Source organism: Salvelinus fontinalis, chromosome 10 (assembly GCF_029448725.1).
Source record: "Salvelinus fontinalis isolate EN_2023a chromosome 10, ASM2944872v1, whole genome shotgun sequence".
NCBI lineage: Eukaryota > Metazoa > Chordata > Actinopteri > Salmoniformes > Salmonidae > Salvelinus > Salvelinus fontinalis.
In genome coordinates, this window is record NC_074674.1 from 37903632 (window position 1) to 37924234 (window position 20603).

Genomic DNA, 20603 nt, shown 5'->3' on the forward strand with positions numbered 1-20603 from the left:
TTGGCAGCATGAGTAAATGATGCTTTGTTGCGGAATAGGAAGCCAATTCTAGATTTGACTTTGGATTGGAGATGTTTGATGTGAGTCTGGAAGGAGAGTTTACAGTCTAACCAGACACCTAGGTATTTGTAGTTGTCCACATATTCTAAGTCAGAGCCGTCCAAAGTAGTGATGTTGGACAGGCGGGCAGGAGCAGGCAGCGATCGGTTGAAGAGCATGCATTTGGTTTTACTTGTATTTAAGAGCAGTTGGAGGCCACGGAAGGAGAGTTGTATGGCATTGAAGCTCGCCTGGAGGGTTGTTAACACAGTGTCAAAAGAAGGGCCAGAAGTATACAGAATAGTGTCGTCTGCGTAGAGGTGGATCAGAGAATCACCAGCAGCAAGAGCGACATCATTGATGTAAACAGAGAAGAGAGTCGGTCCAAGAATTGAACCCTGTGGCACCCCCATAGAGACTGCCAGAGGCCCGGACAACAGACCCTCCGATTTGACACACTGAACTCGATCAGAGAGGTAGTTGGTGAACCAGGCGAGGCAATCATTAGAGAAACCAAGGCTGTCGAGTCTGCCAATGAGGATGTGGTGATTGACAGAGTCAAAGGCCTTGGCCAGGTCAATGAATACGGCTGCACAGTATTGTTTCCTATCGATGGCGGTTACGATATCGTTTATGACCTTGAGCGTGGCTGAGGTGCACCCATGACCAGCTCTGAAACCAGATTGCATAGCGGAGAAGGTGTGGTGGGATTCGAAATGGTCGGTAATCTGTTTGTTGACTTGGCTTTCGAAGACCTTAGAAAGGCAGGGTAGGATAGATATAGGTCTGTAGCAGTTAGGGTCAAGGGTGTCCCCCCCCTTTGAAGAGGGGGATAACCGCAGCTACTTTCCAATCTTTGGGGATCTCAGACGACACGAAAGAGAGGTTGAAGAGGCTAGTAATAGGGGTGGCAACAATTTCAGCAGATAGTTTTAGAAAGAAAGGGTCCAGATTATCTAGCCCGGCTGATTTGTAAGGGTCCAGATTTTGCAGCTCATTTAGAACATCAGCTGACTGTATTTGGGAGAAAGAGAAATGGGGAAGGCTTGGGCGAGTAGCAGAGGGGAGGGCAGTGCTGTTGTCCGGGGTAGGGGTAGCCAGGTGGAAAGCATGGCCAGCCGTAGAAAAATGCTTATTGAAATTCTCAATTATAGTGGATTTGTCGGTGGTGACAGTGTTTCCTATCTTCAGAGCGGTTGGAAGCTGGGAGGAGGTGTTCTTATTCTCCATGGACTTTACGGTGTCCCAGAACTTTTTTGAATTTGTGTTGCAGGAAGCAAATTTCTGCTTGAAAAAGCTAGCCTTGGCTGTTCTAACTGCCTGTGTATATTGGTTTCTGGCTTCCCTGAAAAGTTGCATATCACGGGGGCTGTTCGATGCTAATGCAGAACGCCATAGGATGTTTTTCTGTTGGTTAAGGGCAGTCAGGTCAGGAGAGAACCAAGGGCTATATCTGTTCCTGGTTCTAAATTTCTTGAATGGGGCATGCTTATTCAAGATGGTGAGGAAGGCATTTTAAAAAAATGACCAGGCATCCTCTACTGACGGGATGAGATCAATATCCTTCCAGGATACCCCGGCCAGGTCGATTAGAAAGGCCTGCTCGCTGAAGTGTTTCAAGGAGCGTTTGACAGTGATGAGTGGAGGTCGTTTGACCGCTGACCCATTACGGATGCAGGCAATGAGGCAGTGATCGCTGAGATCTTGGTTGAAAACAACAGAGGTGTATTTGGAGGGCAAGTTTGTTAGGATGATATCTATGAGAGTACCCGTGTTTACGGAATTGGGGTGGTACCTGGTAGGTTCATTGATAATTTGTGTGAGATTGAGGGCATCAAGCTTAGATTGTAGGGTGGCTGGGGTGTTGAGCATGTTCAAATTTAGGTCGCCTAGCAGCACGAGCTCTGAAGATAGATGGGGGGCAATCAGTTCACATATAGTGTCCAGAGCACAGCTGGGGGCAGAGGGTGGTCTATAGCAGGCGGCAACGGTGAGAGACTTGTTTTTAGAGAGGTGGATTTTTAAAAGTAGAAGTTCAAATTGTTTGGGAACAGACCTGGATAGTATAACAGAACTCTGCAGGCAGTCTTTGCAGTAGATTGCAACACCGCCCCCTTTGGCCGTTCTATCTTGTCTGAAAATCTTGTAATTGGGGATGAAAATGTCAGAATTTTTGGTGGTCTTTCTAAGCCAGGATTCAGACACGGCTAAAACATCCGGGTTGGCAGAGTGTGCTAAAGCAGTGAACAAAACAAACTTAGGGAGGAGGCTTCTAATGTTAACATGCATGAAGTCAAGGCTATTACGGTTACAGAAGTCATCAAAAGAGAGCGCCTGGGGAATAGGAGTGGAGCCAGGTACTGCAGGGCCTGGATTCACCTCTACATCACCAGAGGAACAGAGGAGGAGTAGGATAAGGGTACGGCTAAAAGCTATGAGAATTGGTCGCCTAGAGCTACTAGAGCAGAGAGTAAAAGGAGGTTTCTGGGGGCGATAAAATAGTTTAAAGGAATAATGTACAGACAAAGGTATGGTAGGATGTGAATACAGTGGAGGTAAACCTAGGTATTGAGTGATGATGAGAGATATTGTCTCTAGAAACATCATTGAAACCAGGTGATGTCATCGCATATGTGGGTGGTGGAACTGAGAGGTTGGATATGGTATAGAGAGCAGGGCTAGAATCTCTACAGTGAAATAAGCCAATAAACACTAACCAGAACAGCAATGAACAAGGCATATTTACATTAAGGAGAGGCATGCTAATCGAGTGATCAATAAGGGTCCAGTGAGTAGAGGTTGGTTGGGGTCGTGGCGATCCAGACAGCTGGCCGGGTATATGGCTAACGGTAGCAGCATAGGATGGAGGTCTGTTTGTAGATACCTCGTGCGTTTCCGTCGGTAGGTTAGTGGGGTTCCGTGTAGTGGGGTTCCGTGTGGTAGAGGGGATCAATCCAATTTGGCAAAATAGATATAGTGACCCAAGGAAAAAAATAAAATAAATAAATAATAATAATAATAATAGTTGTCCGATATACTTGTTCAAATAGCAGCCGATAAGACAGCTAACGATTAGCGGGCCTCAGATGAGCGTTCAGGTAACGTCGGGACGGAGGTGCCAGTTGGATAAATCCCTCGGGCAGATAACGTCGGCAGTCAGTCGCGGCAGTCAGTCGTGAAGGCCCAGGGGGGTTCCGTATCTGCAGCAGCAACAAAAGAAACGGGTCCGGATGGTGATGGAACTCCTCAGCTGGCTAGCTCCAGAATGATTTGAGTTTGCTCCGGGGTCGACGTAAGCCAATAGTCACACGGTTTGCAGCTAGCTAGCTGTGAAATCAAGGTGCAAGTGTCCAGAGCCTGCGGCTGGAATCCGGGGAAACTGAGAGAAAAAGAGTCCCGGAATGCTCCGGTCCGAGTCGCGTTGCACAAAAGTGCCGGTAGATTATCGAGCTAAAGGAATAGCTGATGACCACTAAACGTGGGCAGCTGAAACACCAACGCTAGCCAGCAAACCGGCTAATTTCGGGGCAGCTACAGATTAGCTTCTGGCTAGCTATCGGAGTAGCTTCTGGTTAGCTTTCAGGCTAGCTTCTGAATTAGCCCCTGGCTGGCTTCCACGATGGATTTTCAGATTGAGGTAAAATAATACTTTTTGTAATTGGTGAAGCGGGTTGCAGGAAAGCTTTTGCAGGAAAGCTTTTGTAGTTGAGTTCTTGGATAATAAAATAAATAAAAGATATGCGAAGAAAGGTGTAAATATATATATATACAGGACACGACAATACGGAACAGAAAAAGACGTCTGAACTGCTAAGCCACCTTGGACGAATGAGCTTGAGGAGTGCTGTATTTTAGTATTTCTTATTTGAGTGACTTCCTTTTCTTTGAATTGTTTAATCTCCTTTTGTGAGTTTGTCTCGTTGTGGGAATGAGTGTGTTAATCAGGGACCTGAGCCACCACGCCCCACACACCTGAGAAGCATTGGGGCTAATGAGCAGTCCCTGCACAAAAGGCAGCTCTCAGGTGTATGTAAACTTCCGACTTCAACTAGATACAGTTGAAGTCGGAAGTTTACATACACCTTAGCCAAATACATTTAAACTTAGTTAGTTACATTTAAACTTAGTTACATTTAAACTTAGGGGGGGATTGGGTGGAGTGGGATGCATGCCAGCCAAGCCACAACACAAAACAATACATTAATTGCACTATAACAGTGACCACATGCTGTTAGGGCCTAACATAAAGCTGTCCCAGCGGCAGTCCCAACATCTTACCACTGCTACACCTGGCTATCAGTGGAGCCTTGTGTGGCAGCGAAACAGTTAATTCAGCATCATTTAATGCCTTTAAAAAAAAGCATAGCTGATATGGCGGACTTGCTTAAACAAATGTGTTTTCTAATGACAATTGAGATGTATAAACTATGGCATAAAGGGACGAAGTGGATAAGAGGCAATCCATAATTTCGATTAAGACATGAATGAGCGAGCTAGGACGGACGTAATGTTAGTCAATATAACTATTTGTTTAGCACTTTTGAAATGTACAGCGACAGAATTCAGAACATGGGCCGTTCTTAGTGTTCTCCCTGTACACCAAGTCAGAACCGTAAGATAAATAAAAGGTGGCATATAAGCAGTGGCTGCATGTCCACCACCAAATCAGAACAGTAGGCAAAATTAAGAGGGGTAAATAGACCAAATTATTAGGGTGAGGCGCATGGGCTACTAACATCTTACTACACAACATTCTTTCTTACCTACAGTATACATATATCCCTGGCATATTATATAATTTATGCAGCAGCATACAATACTTTTTTGGACTCACCTTGTGCTGTGCTCACTTGAACCGGAAGGTGGTGTGACGGTCCTTCGTGGGCAAAGGACTTGGAAAAGAGCCCCTTAATCCCAGATTTGGGACCACAAAGCCACTGATTCCTTCCAAACCACTCATTGTTGAATTTTGAATTTCCAACTTGTGTAATATTTATGTCCAATGGCCGATAAGCACCGATATGTTTAATAATTTCTCTTCATATGACAAGGAATTGCCAGTAGATTGTCGAATTGATTCATGACGATGCTAAGATTTTGAAAAATATGATGTTGACATGATCAGTCCAATCAAAGCTAGTGTACATATAACATGATTTGATGTAATTTTATCTGTGGCCAATGACCTTGATCCTTCTTGGATGGGCACTTCTAATGCAACTCTATGGCAGCACCCAAGGTGCAAGAATTTGAGGTCTCCCCTTAGACTTGGCGGTGACATAGTATCCCCATTAATTACAGAACACTGAGCCAATCACGGCGCAATGCTCCGTATTTTCTGCTGGCTTGCCCCACCACCACTGAGCTAGGCTGAAACACCTGCATTTTGGAGACACCTTACTCAAAAAAAAGAGACCGTGTTTGTATGCGGCTTTATTAACTCAATTATATATTATTTTTTACATTGTTTGCAAACTGATATGGACACGTATTAATGCCAAAATAACATGCAAAACAGGCAAATGGCGGGTCGGCCACTTCACCACATAATGGAACAATCCCTAGTAAGGCGGCGTTAATAGGGTGAACTGGCTTATTTGGCATTAAGACTGGTTTTACGCACAACTTTCTGTCCAAGCTGGGAGAGAGCGCAAGGACGGCTCAAGTCATGCAGGCTAAAACCACATTTCATTGGTCGCATACACTTATTTAGCAGATGGCAATGCGAGTGTAGCGAAATGCTTGTACTTATACAGGACAGTTATATTTAAAAACAGAATTAGGGCCCGAATTCCCTTTCAAGTGGTCGAGAGAAACTGCGTTATGCCAGTGATGGTAACTTGCAATAATCAGTTTCATCTCATTCATCAAAACTCATGGGTTTTCACTTTGGGGTGAGGTGTGCTCTCTGAGAATTCACTTGCTACACCTGAACGAAAAAAGTATTCTCACATTTACCTTAAGGGCAACACGCTATCGGGTTGCACTCCTGTCTCGATGTATGAAATATTAAAGAATACATACACATGCTGCACGTGGGCCCCTGGTCTTGGCAGCACTTGCCTGTTAAATACATTTGCCTCCCGCTTCCAGTCCTGAAGTATGTCAGCCCCTAAAGCACAGCACGGCATAGCAAAGCCAGAGGTTACCTGGAGTTGGGCTATCAATGTTTTCCCAGTTTACCCCCTGAAGAATGTCTCCAGCTATATTGAGCTAAAGGCTGTACTGCCACCTGTTGGCCCAGAGTGTAAACAGGGGAACCCCTCACAATCCCAGAGTCCTCTTAAACGAACTTGTCTGCCAATGAAATTAAGAACTAGTCAGGTTAAAGGCGTTATAAAGCTAGTTTATATAGAGGTGCTAAAGTGAATGTGAAAACGTGTGTGCACAACATATTTCTATGCTACCCTTAGAAAGAGCTGAGATGCAACAACTTCTCTTACTAGTGCATAACGGAAGCAATTTTCTAAGGGTGGTGTTTTTTCTCTCTCCCCTCTGCTTTCTAAATGACCAAACATTTGAGCTTCCCTAACACTTGTGCTGTAAGCAAAAACAAACTTGGCATCCAACTCTGTGGTTAAATGGTATGGAAAAACTCACCTTCAGCAGTGGGGCAGGGAAATGGAGGCCCGGATGGGCACATGTGCTGTGAATTAGCTTTCGCGGGCAGGCTAGTGGTGGGAGTAACCTTAGAAACCAGCAAGGGTGTTTCTGCATGGCTGCAGTCTGCAGTGCCTCAGGGGCTCAGTGACCCGGGTACGAGGGGAGGAAGAAAAACAGCAGGCCGAAACCCACGCTCCCCCTCGCTCTCTCGCCACACCAGTGGCCCCCAGGGAACCCTCGCACGCACGCACCTCCAACCAACCACCCTCTGTATGGCTTCTCTCTATCCTTCCATGTGAGTCTTCTCTCTCACTCTTCCTTTACATAAGGCCTCTCACCCCTTTCCATGAATCCTCAGTTTTTCCTCTCAGCCACTGTGTAAGCCTTTGCTTTCTTTCTCTCCATGTGGAAGCCCTCTGTATGCCACTGAAAAGCAGCCACCTGTCTCAGTGTGTTCATATCTGAGGGGCTCTCTCTAACTTGGTCTACATGTTAAGAGTCCTTTCTGTCTCACAAACACACTCCTCTCAATGCATCAACACTGCACATTAGAACGTGGTCAGAGGCTGATGCTCATTTCGGCCAGTTTATTCACACAGCACATACTACAGTGGGTAACGTATTTCAGAACATTCAACAGTGCGGTCACTTCTGACATTCTGAAACAAAATACTTTGTATCCTATCATCAGCAGTATATCAAAATAGTCACTACAAAAGTATAAATTAGGCCTACCGATAAGACAAATATGGTGGAATTAAAATAAGCTAAAATAAAAAAAATTGCAGTCTAACAGAGTATAAAAAGTACAAACAATATGACATGTTTCCATAAAATTAGACAAACAACATTGATGCTCAATTAGAATTGAGAATAGTCCATTTCTGAAGGAGAAGGAAGGAAAGAGTATTTGTTAGCCATCTTGTACTTACAGTGAACATTAGAATCTTGTTATACCCACCGGATAATAACAAGACCTGCGTTTCTGAGAAGCCATTAGTTAGCGGCAAAATATATATTTTTTTGTAATCTGAATTCAGTTCTTTATAAAAAACAGTATTTATCTTGAGTTGGGTGTATCAAAACCCTTGAAATGCTAGTTTATAAAAAGAGGTATGGCGTTATACACTGTACGCCTCATTTCTGCAACATTTGCGCCCTCTACTGACGTAAAACAGTTACTGTATTCGCATACTGCCACCCCTTGAAAGGAGGTTGAAGTTGCCCCTAGACACTAATCTGAGGTCAGGTCTGTGCCTTTGCCCCTAATGGTTCAAATTGGGATTAGGGGAGGGTAAACTGCCTACGAGCAACTTCTGATCCCCTGAAACTTTTCCGTTTTTAGAATAAACATTCTGGTTTACATGATAGAATAGATCAGTCCTCTAATATTGATTGCATGCATATCTTTGTTATAAATTCTCATCCTACCAACAAAGTGTACGAGGCAATTGTATAGTATTGGAGATCACCAAATCAACGACTGCATGTCCAGGAGAATTTACTGCTTGAAATTCTTATGTAAGATCTACAGGTTAAATCCCTTGACTATGGTTGTCTAAAAAAACAAACACTTAAAAACAGAAATCAATTTCAGTGGCATTATCTATATGCTACACTTACTATTTCATTATATTCATAATGTCGGACAAATCATAGCCTTAACTGTATGTCCTTGAGTCTGGAGGTAAGAAAGAACTCAGATGCTATGGACAGAGGAAAGTTAAGTCAACCATCTATACTGAATAGACATGTTATCAAGATGTGTGTGCCTAGGTGTGTGACACTCACTTCCAATATAGTACTGGTCTAGCTAGCCAGTTGGATTCCAACTTATTTGTGCAAGTCTTCACAAAGGCAACAATAGATTTCACACACTCAACTCCTAAATGAGAAAGTGGAGTGTGTCACTGAATGGAGGACAGACAAAACTCAAGTGCGGGGATGGATCAACCATGCCAAAACATTTAACCGTACAAGAAAAATCAGTGCATGAATTAAAAGCATGAAACCATAATTGCCACACCAGTAAGTTTCTTTGGACTATTTACTTTTGGATAAATGAATACATGGGTCTATATTCGATGTAAAAAGTACAAAACGACAAAATGAAGACTAAGACTAATATATCAGAAACTGACAAACATTATACATAAAGAAATTGAGTTTGGTGTAGTGAGACTGTCTTTAAAAACAACAAGGGTTAAGGAAAGAGAAACTGTGTTTGTAGACCTCATTAAATCTCAGTTTTTATGCGAGTAAAGTCATAGCGTATAAATCAAAAATCCCGACAACTGTGATGGAAACAGGAAGTTTCGGTACAATTCTATAAATGCTGACAGATAATTTGTTTGCTTGACATGGTGGGATCTTTCTGTGTCTGTAAAATGAATTATGCGAGAAATGGCAGTGGAAACACCTTATGCTCAAATATTTATAGAACAACCATCATATCGAAGTAAATTTGGAGTCACATGATAATATGGTGTGTGGTCCTTCCACTTTGACTCGGGAAACCACGCAGTTTATTAAACTACAGAATAAATTATTTATGATGAACTTCACAGGGTGGTGAAAGTGCTGATTCTGGTAACATGATCGATGCTTGACTGCCGTTTGACAAACATATTCTAATCCATAATAATCTCATCATGTAGACTAGCCTACCCACACTGTATTTGATAGTTGTTGGCTAGATGGCACGTGCCAAGACCAGAATACGCACATTTGCTATTTAATGCAACAGTTTGTGTGACAAACTGTAGAGTACCTAGCTAAATTTTGCCCTTTCCTACATTAGCAATCCGTACTGGCCAATGATTATAATGGTGATTCTGAGCCAACCATAAATTCATACATTGTTGTGCCCCTGGCCCAAGAGAATGGAAGTTTAATATGTAGCTAGATGTAGAAGGCTAATGTTAACTAGCTAACGTTGGGCTATCGAGCAAACATTTTAGCCAGGTAGCCTAGGACAACAAAAAAGTAGTGTGTACTGTTTGACAGTGATAGACCGTTTCGTCAACAATAACGAGAGGAGGATGGCATTGGCGTTTCTCTACAAGTAGGGAGAGTCAACATATTTTTCTACTTGTATGAACGTGCATACACATACACACAGAAATCAGAACCATGGACAGCCAAATTATATTTAGCTTACAGTGATTGGACTAAATTGTGAGTGACTGGGCCTCCCGAGTGGCGCAAGAGTCTAAGGACCTGCATCCCTACAGACCCAGGTTCGATCCCAGCCTGTGTCACAACCGGCCGTGACCGGGAGTCCCATAGGGCGGTGCATAATTGGCCCAGCGTCGTCCAGGTTAGGCGGTGAGAGCTTTACTTTGCTCATCGTGTTCTAGCGACTCCTTATTGTGGGCAGGGCGCCTACAGGCTGACTGCGGGTCATCAGTTGAACGGGTTAAGAAGCACGGTTTGGCGGGTCTGGCTTCCCCAGTGATTTTACCCACGCACTGCTACTGGAGTTTTATTCTGTACATAAAAACTTGTGAAAAAGTACATTTTCTGTGCATAAGACATCACACACTGATTTTTTATCTGTAACAAATCTGTTTTGTGGAGACACCACTTGTGGGAAAATGCTCATATTCTTTTAATGCATATTTTTGAATAATTGCATGAAAATCTGTCACCAATTGGATGAAAACATAGCTACTGACGGTTAACTAGAGTTAAAATCTATAAAGATGTATCATTTTCATTTGGAAAACAACAAATTGGTTGCCATCCCACTCCACTCTTTCTGGGAAGAGCAGTTTGATACTCCCAAAACTACACGCAACATGTAAAGTGTTGGTCCCATGTTTCATGAGCTGAAATAAAAGATCACAGAAAATGTTCCATACGCACCAAAAGCTTATTTCTTGCAAATTTTGTGCACAAATGTCTTTACATCCCTTTTAGTAAGCATTTCTCCTTTGCCAAGATAATCTATCCACCTGACAGGTGTGGCATATCAAGAAGTTGATTAAACAGCATGATGATTACACAGGTGCACATTGTGCTGGGGACAATAAAAGGCGACAAAAATGTGAAGTTTTGTCAAACACAATGCCACAGATGTCTCAAGTTGAGGGAGCATGCAATTGGCTGACTGCAGGATGTCCCACCAGAGCTGTTGCAAAGAAAATGTAATGTTAATTTCTCTATCATAAGCCACCTCCGTCGTTTTAGAGAATTTGTCAGTACATCCAACTGGCCTCACAACCGCAAACCACATGTATGGCGTTGTGTGGGCAAGCGATTTGCTGATGTCAACATTATGAACAGAGTGCCCCATGTTTGCGGTGGGGTTATGTATGGACAGGCATAAGCTACGGACAACAAACTGCATTTTATCGATAGCTATTTGAATGCACAGAGATAATGTGATGATATCCTGTGGCCCATTTTCGTGCCATCACCTCATGTTTCAGCATGGTAATGCACAGCCCCATGTCGCAAGGATCTGTACACAATTCCTGGACACCGAAAATGTCCAAGTTCTTCCCTGGCCTGCATACTCACCATACATGTCACCCATTGAGTAAAGTGTGTTCCAGTTCCCACCAATATCCAGCAACATCGCACAGCCATTGAAGAGGAGTGGGACAACATTCCACAGGCCACAATCAATAGCCTGATCAACGCTATGTGAAGGAGATGTGTCGCGCTCTGGTCACACCAGATACAGACTGGTTTTCTGATCCATGCCCCTACAGGTATCCGTGATCAGATGCACATCTGTATTCCCAGTCGTGAAAATCGATAGATTAGGGCCAAATGAATTTATTTCTATTGACTGATTTCCTTATATGAACTGTAACTTCAAATTGTTGCATGTTGCGTTAATATTTTTCTTCAGTATAAAACAAGGACTTCACAACCCAAATGTTTCAGTTGAAGATCTTGTACACATTTCTGGCTACTAACAAGATGTTTCAAATATGGGGCATTGAACAATCCCATTTGTGCATTTTTTTTGGTGTGGAAATGGAGGATTTGTTACATATTATCTGGCATTGGGCCATAGTTTCCAACTTTTGGGCAAAAGTACAAGTGTTTACTCCCTGTTTTATACTATTGTGTTATATCTCCACAAACAGTTAAATTGTGACTTAAGGGAGAGATAAAACACGATAAAGGATCTCTTGATTCTGCTGGGGAAGGTTTTCATTTTTTTTTTTTAAACTCAAAACCGATATGTTAGTATTATATTCTTTCAAAATAACTGTCAAACAATATTATACACTGGGAGGATTTATTGCAAAAGAAAGTGGGAGGTCAAGATTTTACTGAGAAGTTGGCCCGAATAACACATAAAGAGGGATGGGCCTGATTTCATAGACAAATGAAAGGTGCTCCTGATAGCCAGTTATATGACAGTGTGTCCACCACACCGAGGTAGTGGGGTGTTCTGGGGGAGGTGTGGCAGTTAGTCTGAGGGACCATGAATCTTTAGCTCCCACTTCCCTAATGTGGGATGGCTATTTGTAACGGCTGTCAATGGCATTACATGCCCACGATTGAAACAAATAAATAAAAGACAAGGAAAGAAAACCCCAAAATTAAATAATAATTTAGACAAATTACATCCATTAATAATACATGATGATTTCTTTCTTTTCCCAATGTCCACGCTAGCTATTCTCTCTTGGAATTGGAAGGGCCTTAATACTTCTATTAAACGTTCCTGCTGTCTTGATATCCTAGCAAGAAACCATATTAATATATCAAAGTTACAAGAAACACATCTGCTCAAAAAGGACACATAGAAAAGATAATTTGTAAAAAATGACTGCTTTTTCATCAGCCCCAAACAAAACTAAAAGGTGTAATTATAATATTGGGTAAAGGCGAAGACCAAGAAGGCAGAATCGCTTCCCTAAATGTATCCATAATGGAAAGAAAAATGCCTTAATTAATGTGTATCCTCCAAATTCATATGATCCTACATTTTTTTGATTCTCTGAACAACATATTGTTAGAATTAACTGATTTCCATGTTGTTATTGGGACAGAAGAATATTTTATGCCTGTTTGAGTGGAAAGTGTACTCTTCTGCTTTAGGATTATTTGCTCGCCAGGCATCAATGAGGTTGTAATCAGAGAGTATATGCTGGAGAGACTTGGTTGCGTGTGGATTGTAGTTGGTCTCATTGTACTTGTCTCGCATGTCTATAATTAAATAAGATATTAATATTGGAAATGCTATCTGTGTTAGAGCATTCTCAACAAACACTCTTTATAGACCAGGTAGCTATTACTCTTTCCAAAGACAGAAGGTAATTTACTGATAAGACAGAGAGCAGAATGTCCATCCATCGAGACTCAACCATTACTTTCATGGTATTCGTCCCAGTCATTTACTGGCCAATAAGCTATGGACTAATGATCAATTAGCTGACATAGCGACTATTGAATCTGAAACGCGGGAATTACCATTAGAACCCAAATGAATCAAATATTTTCCCACTTCTATAAAGAACTGTATACCTCGGATTAGAAATCCACACCAACCCAGACTAAGTCCTTTCTAAAATAATGAAGAACTCCTCTTCTCTCAGAGAAAGCCACCTCGTTGGGAGCACAAAGGTCTTTCAGTAAACACAAAAGGGCAGTTGGGCTAGCATGATCACCTGGATGGGAGGGTATTCCTCCTGAGGTCTAGGACAGTTTTGGGAATAAATTAGGTCCACTATTGCTCGAAATGATTAACACAGCCATTCACAAAGGTTCATTTGGGAGAGATGTGAATACAGCACTAATTTGGCTTTAATTTACAAAAAGGTAAGGATGCCTGCCAGTGTTCTTACTATCGTCCCCTATCTTTGATAAACACAAATATTAAACCTTTTTTCCAAAATGCTGTCGTCCCATCTCGAGACTTACCCAAATTGGCCCACATGGGTTTGTTTAAAAACATTTATCCTTGGATAACCTCCCTCGATTATTACATATCTTAGATGCTCCTTGGGCTGTATTCTCTCTCGATGCAGAAAAAGCTTTTGATAGACCAGACATCTCTCTAAAATTAACAAACTCACAAAGAGGGAAAGACGTAGGACTATCCCTACCAAACGTTAAATAGTATTTCCAGGCACTAGCATTTCACACCATCCTAAATTGTTTTAGACAGGATTCTTCTTCCCCTTGGCTGAGTAGAGAGAAATATTGTCTCCTATTGCCCTGGAAGAGGTGGTCTTCACAGATATTCCCCTTAAACAATGTCAAGTATGCTTTGGTCCTATTATAGCTCACACAATTTCTATTTTGCGCCAATTTTTAAACAACGCAACTGGGAATCAAAATGGCATGCTCCAATATATCACAAGAATGCCTTGCGATCTGTAGGGAGGCCTTTTGCATCCTCCCCAATGGTCCAAATTTGGAATCCGTACCTTTACCGATATCATGGACAGAAATGGTTTGAGAATATTCCAAGATTTGAGATGCATACACATTACCAGGCAACTCTTTTTTTTGTTTGTATTTTTTTTCTTACAACTTAGGTCAGCTATGCTGGCATAAGAAGTCCCTTGGGAAACCCAACTACCGAACCATCCAATGATGGGATTTATAAATAAAGTATCTGGGCTCTAGAAAGGACTGATCTCTATAATATATAAACAACTTGGAAAGCTCATATTCTGAGTTAGCCATTTAAAAAAGTATTGTTCGACAGATCTAATTAAATCTGAACAACACTAACGAACAGAACATGGAAATATATGACCTACACAAACCATCAATTTATACATTTTAAGTTTGTTCACAGACTGTATTTATCACCAAGGAAACGTTTTATGATGAAATTGGCCCCAACTCCCAACTGTTCAGTGTCCCCTAAATCAGGTAGGCACATTTTTCAAATTATGTGGGAGTGCCCTGCAGTTAAATGTGCATCAATGTAAATATTCAATGCTTTGCATCTATTATGTTACTTAACAATGATAGCTCCTTGAATCTCTCAATAAGAGATGATTAATTGCTGGCAGGCAGCATTGCAGCAAAAAAAAGCTGTTGTGTCTTAGATGGCAATCACCTCACTCTCTCCCAATTCTCCAGTGGATACAGTTACTGTTAGAAGCTCTAACATCAGAATTATCCACAGCGAGAATGAATGGTGCTAATCAAGGAACAATTGAGGCCTGGACAAATATACTTGACTCTAAAAGAATAATCTTAGCTAAAGCCTAATACATACAAATAAAAAAAATGTATAAAGCCCAACACATATACAAAATAATAAATAATAATAAATTGGATGGATTGTCTATGTGTGCCAATCAGAAAGTGAATGGGCAAAAGAAAATATTGAAGTGCCTTTGAACGGGGTATGGTAGTAGGTGCCAGGCAAACTGGTTTGAGGTTGTCTAGAACTGCAACGCTGTTGTATTTACGCTCAACAGTTTCCTGTGTGTCTCAACAATGGTCCACCACCCAGAGGACATCCAGCCAACTTGACAACTGTGGAAAGCATTAGAGTCAACATGGGCCAGCATCCCTGTGGAATGCTTTCGACACCTCTGGTCACCTGGAGGGGGAGTGCTGACTGACGAGCAAACCTAGTTTCTAGGGGGGTGGGGAAACATGGTTTCCAGGTGTGGGGGGTTGGATGGAAACATGTTGGCTGTGTGGGGTTGGAGGCCCACTTCATTTAAGTTCTCTTTTCCTCTATATTGAATGTATTATTACTAATATATATATAGCAATCAGGCTGCCGAGTTCCTAATCACACCCACCCCAACCATCAAGTCATTCAGTATAGTCACTCAGTAACAGAGTGAGTGCACTCCAATGGCACCATTGTCCAGAACGGATCTGATGCCAGGCCATACACAACCACCGAAGGCCAATCTTCCTCCTTTAGTCCTTCAAAGGGCTACTAAAGCCAGACAACTACAAGCCATTGAAGAAATTGTAAAAAGACGGCAGTTTGATAACATTGTAAAGGCATGAAATTGACTTTGACACATAGGGTCAGAAGTGATTCAGTGAAAGCGAGATCTTTATGGGCCAAAGAATAACAGCGGTTACTAGCTAGCACCAGATGCAACACCCCTTGTCTATCTTTGTCATTTATCCTATCAATTTTAAAAGCCATTCAACCCCTGATAATAATTTTTTTCTTTGTTGCATTTGGCACTAACCACAGTTCGATCAGCATTTTGAGAAGATCGCACTATGGGTTCCGCTATCCCGCTGTAGATAGTCTGTGTAGTCATTGGTGGGTTGGTCTAGGACAGTCGAGCTATGGTCGTGGTTCGGTCAGCCTTATTGGTCAGACCGTAACATTCAGGCCATGTTGGAGCGCAGGAAGATGAGTTTGTTCATCTCCTCGGCGGTGACCTGTTGCCTCCTCTTCATGGCCAAGCTCTGTTCGCAGACACTCACACACTCGCTGCGGACGCCCACAGCGGGCACTGCCAGCAGCCACAGTGCCAGGCGTGCCAGTCTGGGGTAGCGGTCCCCCACCGTGGTGCTCCAGTAGTGGAAGAGGTCTGGGTTGGTACCCTGGAGGAGCGGTTCAGCCAGATACTGGAACACCTCCTGTCTCACCTGGGTCTGGCTTTCATCTGACGAGGCCTCAGACGACACGGCTACTACCCCTCTGGCATTTACCCCGCCCCTAGGGACGTCCAAGCGGAGCCGTTTGAGTGATGAGGGTCCATCCACGTCCTCACCTCCGGACCCCCCACCGTCGCGGGCATCTGTGGCCATCTCGCAGGCGTGGGCGATGATCTCCTCTTGCTGGTAGGCTGGGACAGGACGCAGCTTCAGCTGGGGGTCCAGCACCATGGCTACCTGGTGGGCTTTCTCCACCTTGAAGTTCTCCTTAAGAGCTTCCAGAAAGTAATGGCAGAGCTTGCTGGAGGTCCCCACCTCCCCAGCCTTGGAGGTGAACAGTTTCTCCAAGCGCAGGTAGACAGGTAGGACCTGTTGCAGGGTTGGCCTCCTCTGGCTGCTGAGTTCCAGGGCGGCCAGGCGCAGAGGGGCCAGCAAACAGGTCAGCGTCCCGAGAAGGTGCTTGTTGAGGCCCTGCAGTGTGGAAGCCGTGGCCTTGCTCCTCCCATAAGCCTCGAAGATCTGCTCAAAGTGAGAGTGCACCTGAAGGAGAGCCTCAGCCATGTTGTCCCAGCAGGGAGGAGTGGGGCTGAGCCCAGGGGGAGTGGAGGGGTTAGACATGCCCTCGTCCGTGGCGGCGCTGGTGGACAAGAGGCTGGTGGAGGCGGCAATGTCGTGGCAGGCAGCCAACAGCTCAGCCAGCTCGTGGAGCCCCCTTGTCTGCAAGCTGTGCTTCCCCAGCACCGCTTGAACCACAGCACCCAACGAGCACCCGGCGCACCGCAGGCACACCCTCCTCCGCCCGCCTCCACCCAGCGGCAAGCCCCCCACCCCCACCCGCGGCTCAGTCACGTACACCGTGCGGATGTCTGACATGACGAACTCCGACAGCACGTTCTGTGTCCACTGGTGCACCTGCTCTGGCCCCTCCCTCAGGTCTGCCTCCTTGACGCCTAAAACATAGCGCTTGAGCCTGGACCCCTCCACCTGGTAGGCTGTCAGCACTAGGCAGGCATCAGGTCCCACTGTCTGGGAGTGGCAGGTGACAGCAATGCCCAGGTAGGAGTTGGAGCCTAGGGCGCAAGTCACCTTCACCTTGACCTGGTTGTACATGCGGGGAAGCTGGCGTAGGGCCAGAGAGCTCATGTTGCCCAGGGCGTCACGGGTGGAGTAGGCACCGTGGCGGGCACCCGTGTCCACCAGGGTCTGGGCTAGCTTCAGGAAGTCCTTGCTGTTGAGCATGTTGAGCACGCCCAGGTCTGTACACATCACCCTCAGGAGACGCTCGGCTACCTGTTGCCTTTCCTTCTCCGGTAACCCACCACTGTTCTCTGTGGAGAGAGAGGAATGGGAGAGATGCAGTGAGTGAGGAGGAGAGAGGGAGAGGAGATGGGATAAAGAGAAAAATAGAGGAAAACTATGGGAAAGGGAGGTAGAGATAGGAGAAAGAGTTTAAGCAAGAGAGATAAAGTATGTATTTCATAGGCAGTGTGGCCTAAGTGTGTTTATTAGGGTGTCCAAACACACATATTTTGACCAGTGGGTAAAATAATCATGTCTCTATCATAATCCATTCAAAAGGTTATTGGAGATTTGGCCAAAATGAAGGTGACTAAATCAATGGAGACCAGAGAAAAAAAGTGGTCATTAATCAGGATTATGCCAGCTAGGCTGGATGCTGTGCAAGAATGCTAACTGACAGGCTAACTGACAGGCTAACCATAGAACGCGTCATCTTTCTTCTGGAATCCAGAGGACATAAAACAATATAGAGGTAAGATGGATATTGATTTTGAGACGTCATGCATTTTCATATTAAATTCCTGTTCAGAAGATTTCTCACAAAAATAAGCGTATCTCTGACATGTCAACGGAGCACCGAGCATACTGCAAGCTTTTTACTTGCAAAGCCTTTTACATTTAATTTAGATTGTGTCATACTAAATAGATTTTTGCGACCTACAGAAACAACTTTGCAGACTACCACCACAACATGTAAAATCCGAAGAAGTTTCTGCAAAAAAAATGCCACCGCTCTGTCAACAGAGCTTGGTGCTTATCATCGGATCTATTAGGTTACGAAATACGACTTTTTGGATATAAATGTTTATATACACGTTAGAGAAAGAACCCACTGAACAATTCAGAACATGATTCTTCATGTAAAATGTATTTTATAACACAAGTGAAATTTCATCACCATAGCACGTTTTCAAGAGTGGGTGGATACCCTGTTTATTCATAGGCAGCATGACTATAACAGCGATATTGAATGATTCGTAGCCTACTCACGGTTGATGGAGGGGTTTCTCTGTGCAGCCTGGGATTGAGCCTGTATCTGGAATTGAACTATTTGAGCTTGGGCCTGATGCTGGGTCTGGGGGGACCTCCATAACTGGTCCTGTGAGGCTGGGCCCGGTGATGTCTTTGGAGACTCCCCTTTGGTATGCTTTTCATTATCCGCTGAGGGGAAACAGACATATAGAAGGTCGGTTAACTGTTAAGCTAGTGTTACAGTATCTAACCGCTACAAGCTACCGAGGGATAGCTAAAGGCTAATAGCTAAAGTGTTTGTAATTGGTTAATTGTTATAGGGCCATATACACTGAACCAAAATGTAAACGCAACATGTAAAGTGTTGGTCCCATGTTTCATGAGCTGAAATAACAGAAATGTTTCATATGCACAAAAACCTTATTCCTCTCAAATGTTGTGCACACATTTGTTTACATCCCTTATAGTGAGAATTTCTCCTTTGCCAAGATAATTCATCCACCTGACAGGTGTAGCATAACAAGAAGCTGATTAAACAGCATGATCATTACACAGGTGCACCTTGTGCGCTGAGGACAATATTGGCCATTTTAAAATGAGCAGTTTTGTCACAACACAATGCCACAGATCTCAAATTTTGAGGGAGCGGGCAATTGGCATGCTGACTGCAGGAATGTCCACCAGAGCTGTTTTATTTATTTCACCTTTATTTAACCAGGTAGGCTAGTTGAGAACAAGTTCTCATTTGCAACTGCGACCTTGACAAGATAAAGCATAGCAATTCGTCACATACAACAACAGTTACACATGGAATAAACAAAACATACAGCCAATAATACAGTAAAACCAAAGAAAACGTCTATATACAGTGAGTGCAAATGAGGTAAGTTAATTATTAAGGCAATAAATAGGCCATGGTGGCGAAATAATTACAATATAGCAATTAAACACTGGAATGGTAGATGTGCAGAAGATGAATGTGCAAGTAGAGATACTGGGGTGCAACGGAGCAAGATGAATAAATAAATACAGATTGGGGATGAGGTAGGTAGATAGATGGGCTGTTTACAGATGGGCTATGTACAGGTGCAGTGATCTGTGAGCTGCTCTGACAGCTGGTGTTTAAAGCTAGTAAGGGAGATATGAGTCTCCAGCTTCAGAGATTTTTGCAGTTCGTTCCAGTCATTGGCAGTAGAGAACTGGAAGGAAAGACGACCAAAGGAGGAATTGGCTTTGGGGTTGACCAGTGAGATATACCTGCTGGAGCACGTGCTACAGGTGGGTGCTGCTATGGTGACCAGTGAGCTGAGATAAGGCGGGGCTTTACCTAGCAGAGACTTGTAGATAACCTGTAGCCAGTGGGTATGGCAACGAGTATGAAGCGAGGGCCAACCAACGAGAGCGTACAGGTCGCAACGGTGGGTAGTGTATGGGGCTTTGGTGACAAAACGGATGGCACTGTGATAGACTGCATCCAGTTTGCTGAGTATTGTTGGAGGCTATTTTATAGATGACATCACCAAAGTCGAGGATCGGTAGGATGGTCAGTTTTACGAGGGTATGTTTAGCACAATGAGTGAAGGATGCTTTGTTTACAATATAGCCGATTCTAGATTTAATTTTGTATTGGAGATGCTTAATGTGAGTCTAGAAGGAGAGTTTACAGTCTAACCAGACACCCAGGTATTTGTAGTTGTCTACGTATTCTAAGTCAGAGCCGTCCAGAGTAGTGATGCTGGACGGGTGAGCAGGTGCGGGCAGTGATCAATTGAATAGCATGCATTTAGTTTTACTTGCGTTTAAGAGAAGTTGGAGGCCACGGAAGGAGAGTTGTATGGCATTGAAGCTTGTCTGGAGGTTAGTTAACACAGTGTCCAAAGAGGGGCCAGAAGTATACAGAATGGTGTTGTCTGCGTAGAGGTGGATCAGAGAATCACCAGCAGCAAGAGCAACATCATTGACGTATACAGAGAGGAGAGTCGGCCGGAGATTTGAACCCTGTGGCACACCCATAGAGACTGCCAGAGGTCCGGACAACAGCCCCCCGATTTTACACACTGAACTCTATCAGAGAAGTAGTTGGTAAACCAGGCAAGGCAATCATTTGAGAAACCAAGGCTGTC

At 43.7% G+C, this 20603-nt stretch overlaps 1 protein-coding gene across 2 annotated transcripts in view; it reads right to left on the minus strand.

The window, feature by feature from the left end:
* Positions 1-7214: 7214 nt before the first annotated feature.
* LOC129864125 (zinc finger protein 618-like) overlaps positions 7215-20603 on the minus strand; it is a 48234-nt gene continuing 34845 nt past the window's right edge. For both annotated transcript variants that reach the window (XM_055936751.1, XM_055936750.1), the window contains 2 exons: positions 18499-18669; positions 7215-17537 (listed from right to left, as the gene is read on the minus strand). In XM_055936751.1, coding sequence (XP_055792726.1) covers positions 15937-17537; positions 18499-18669 — 1772 coding nt within the window. In that variant the 3' untranslated portion in view covers positions 7215-15936. The remainder of the gene's footprint in view (positions 17538-18498; positions 18670-20603) is intronic.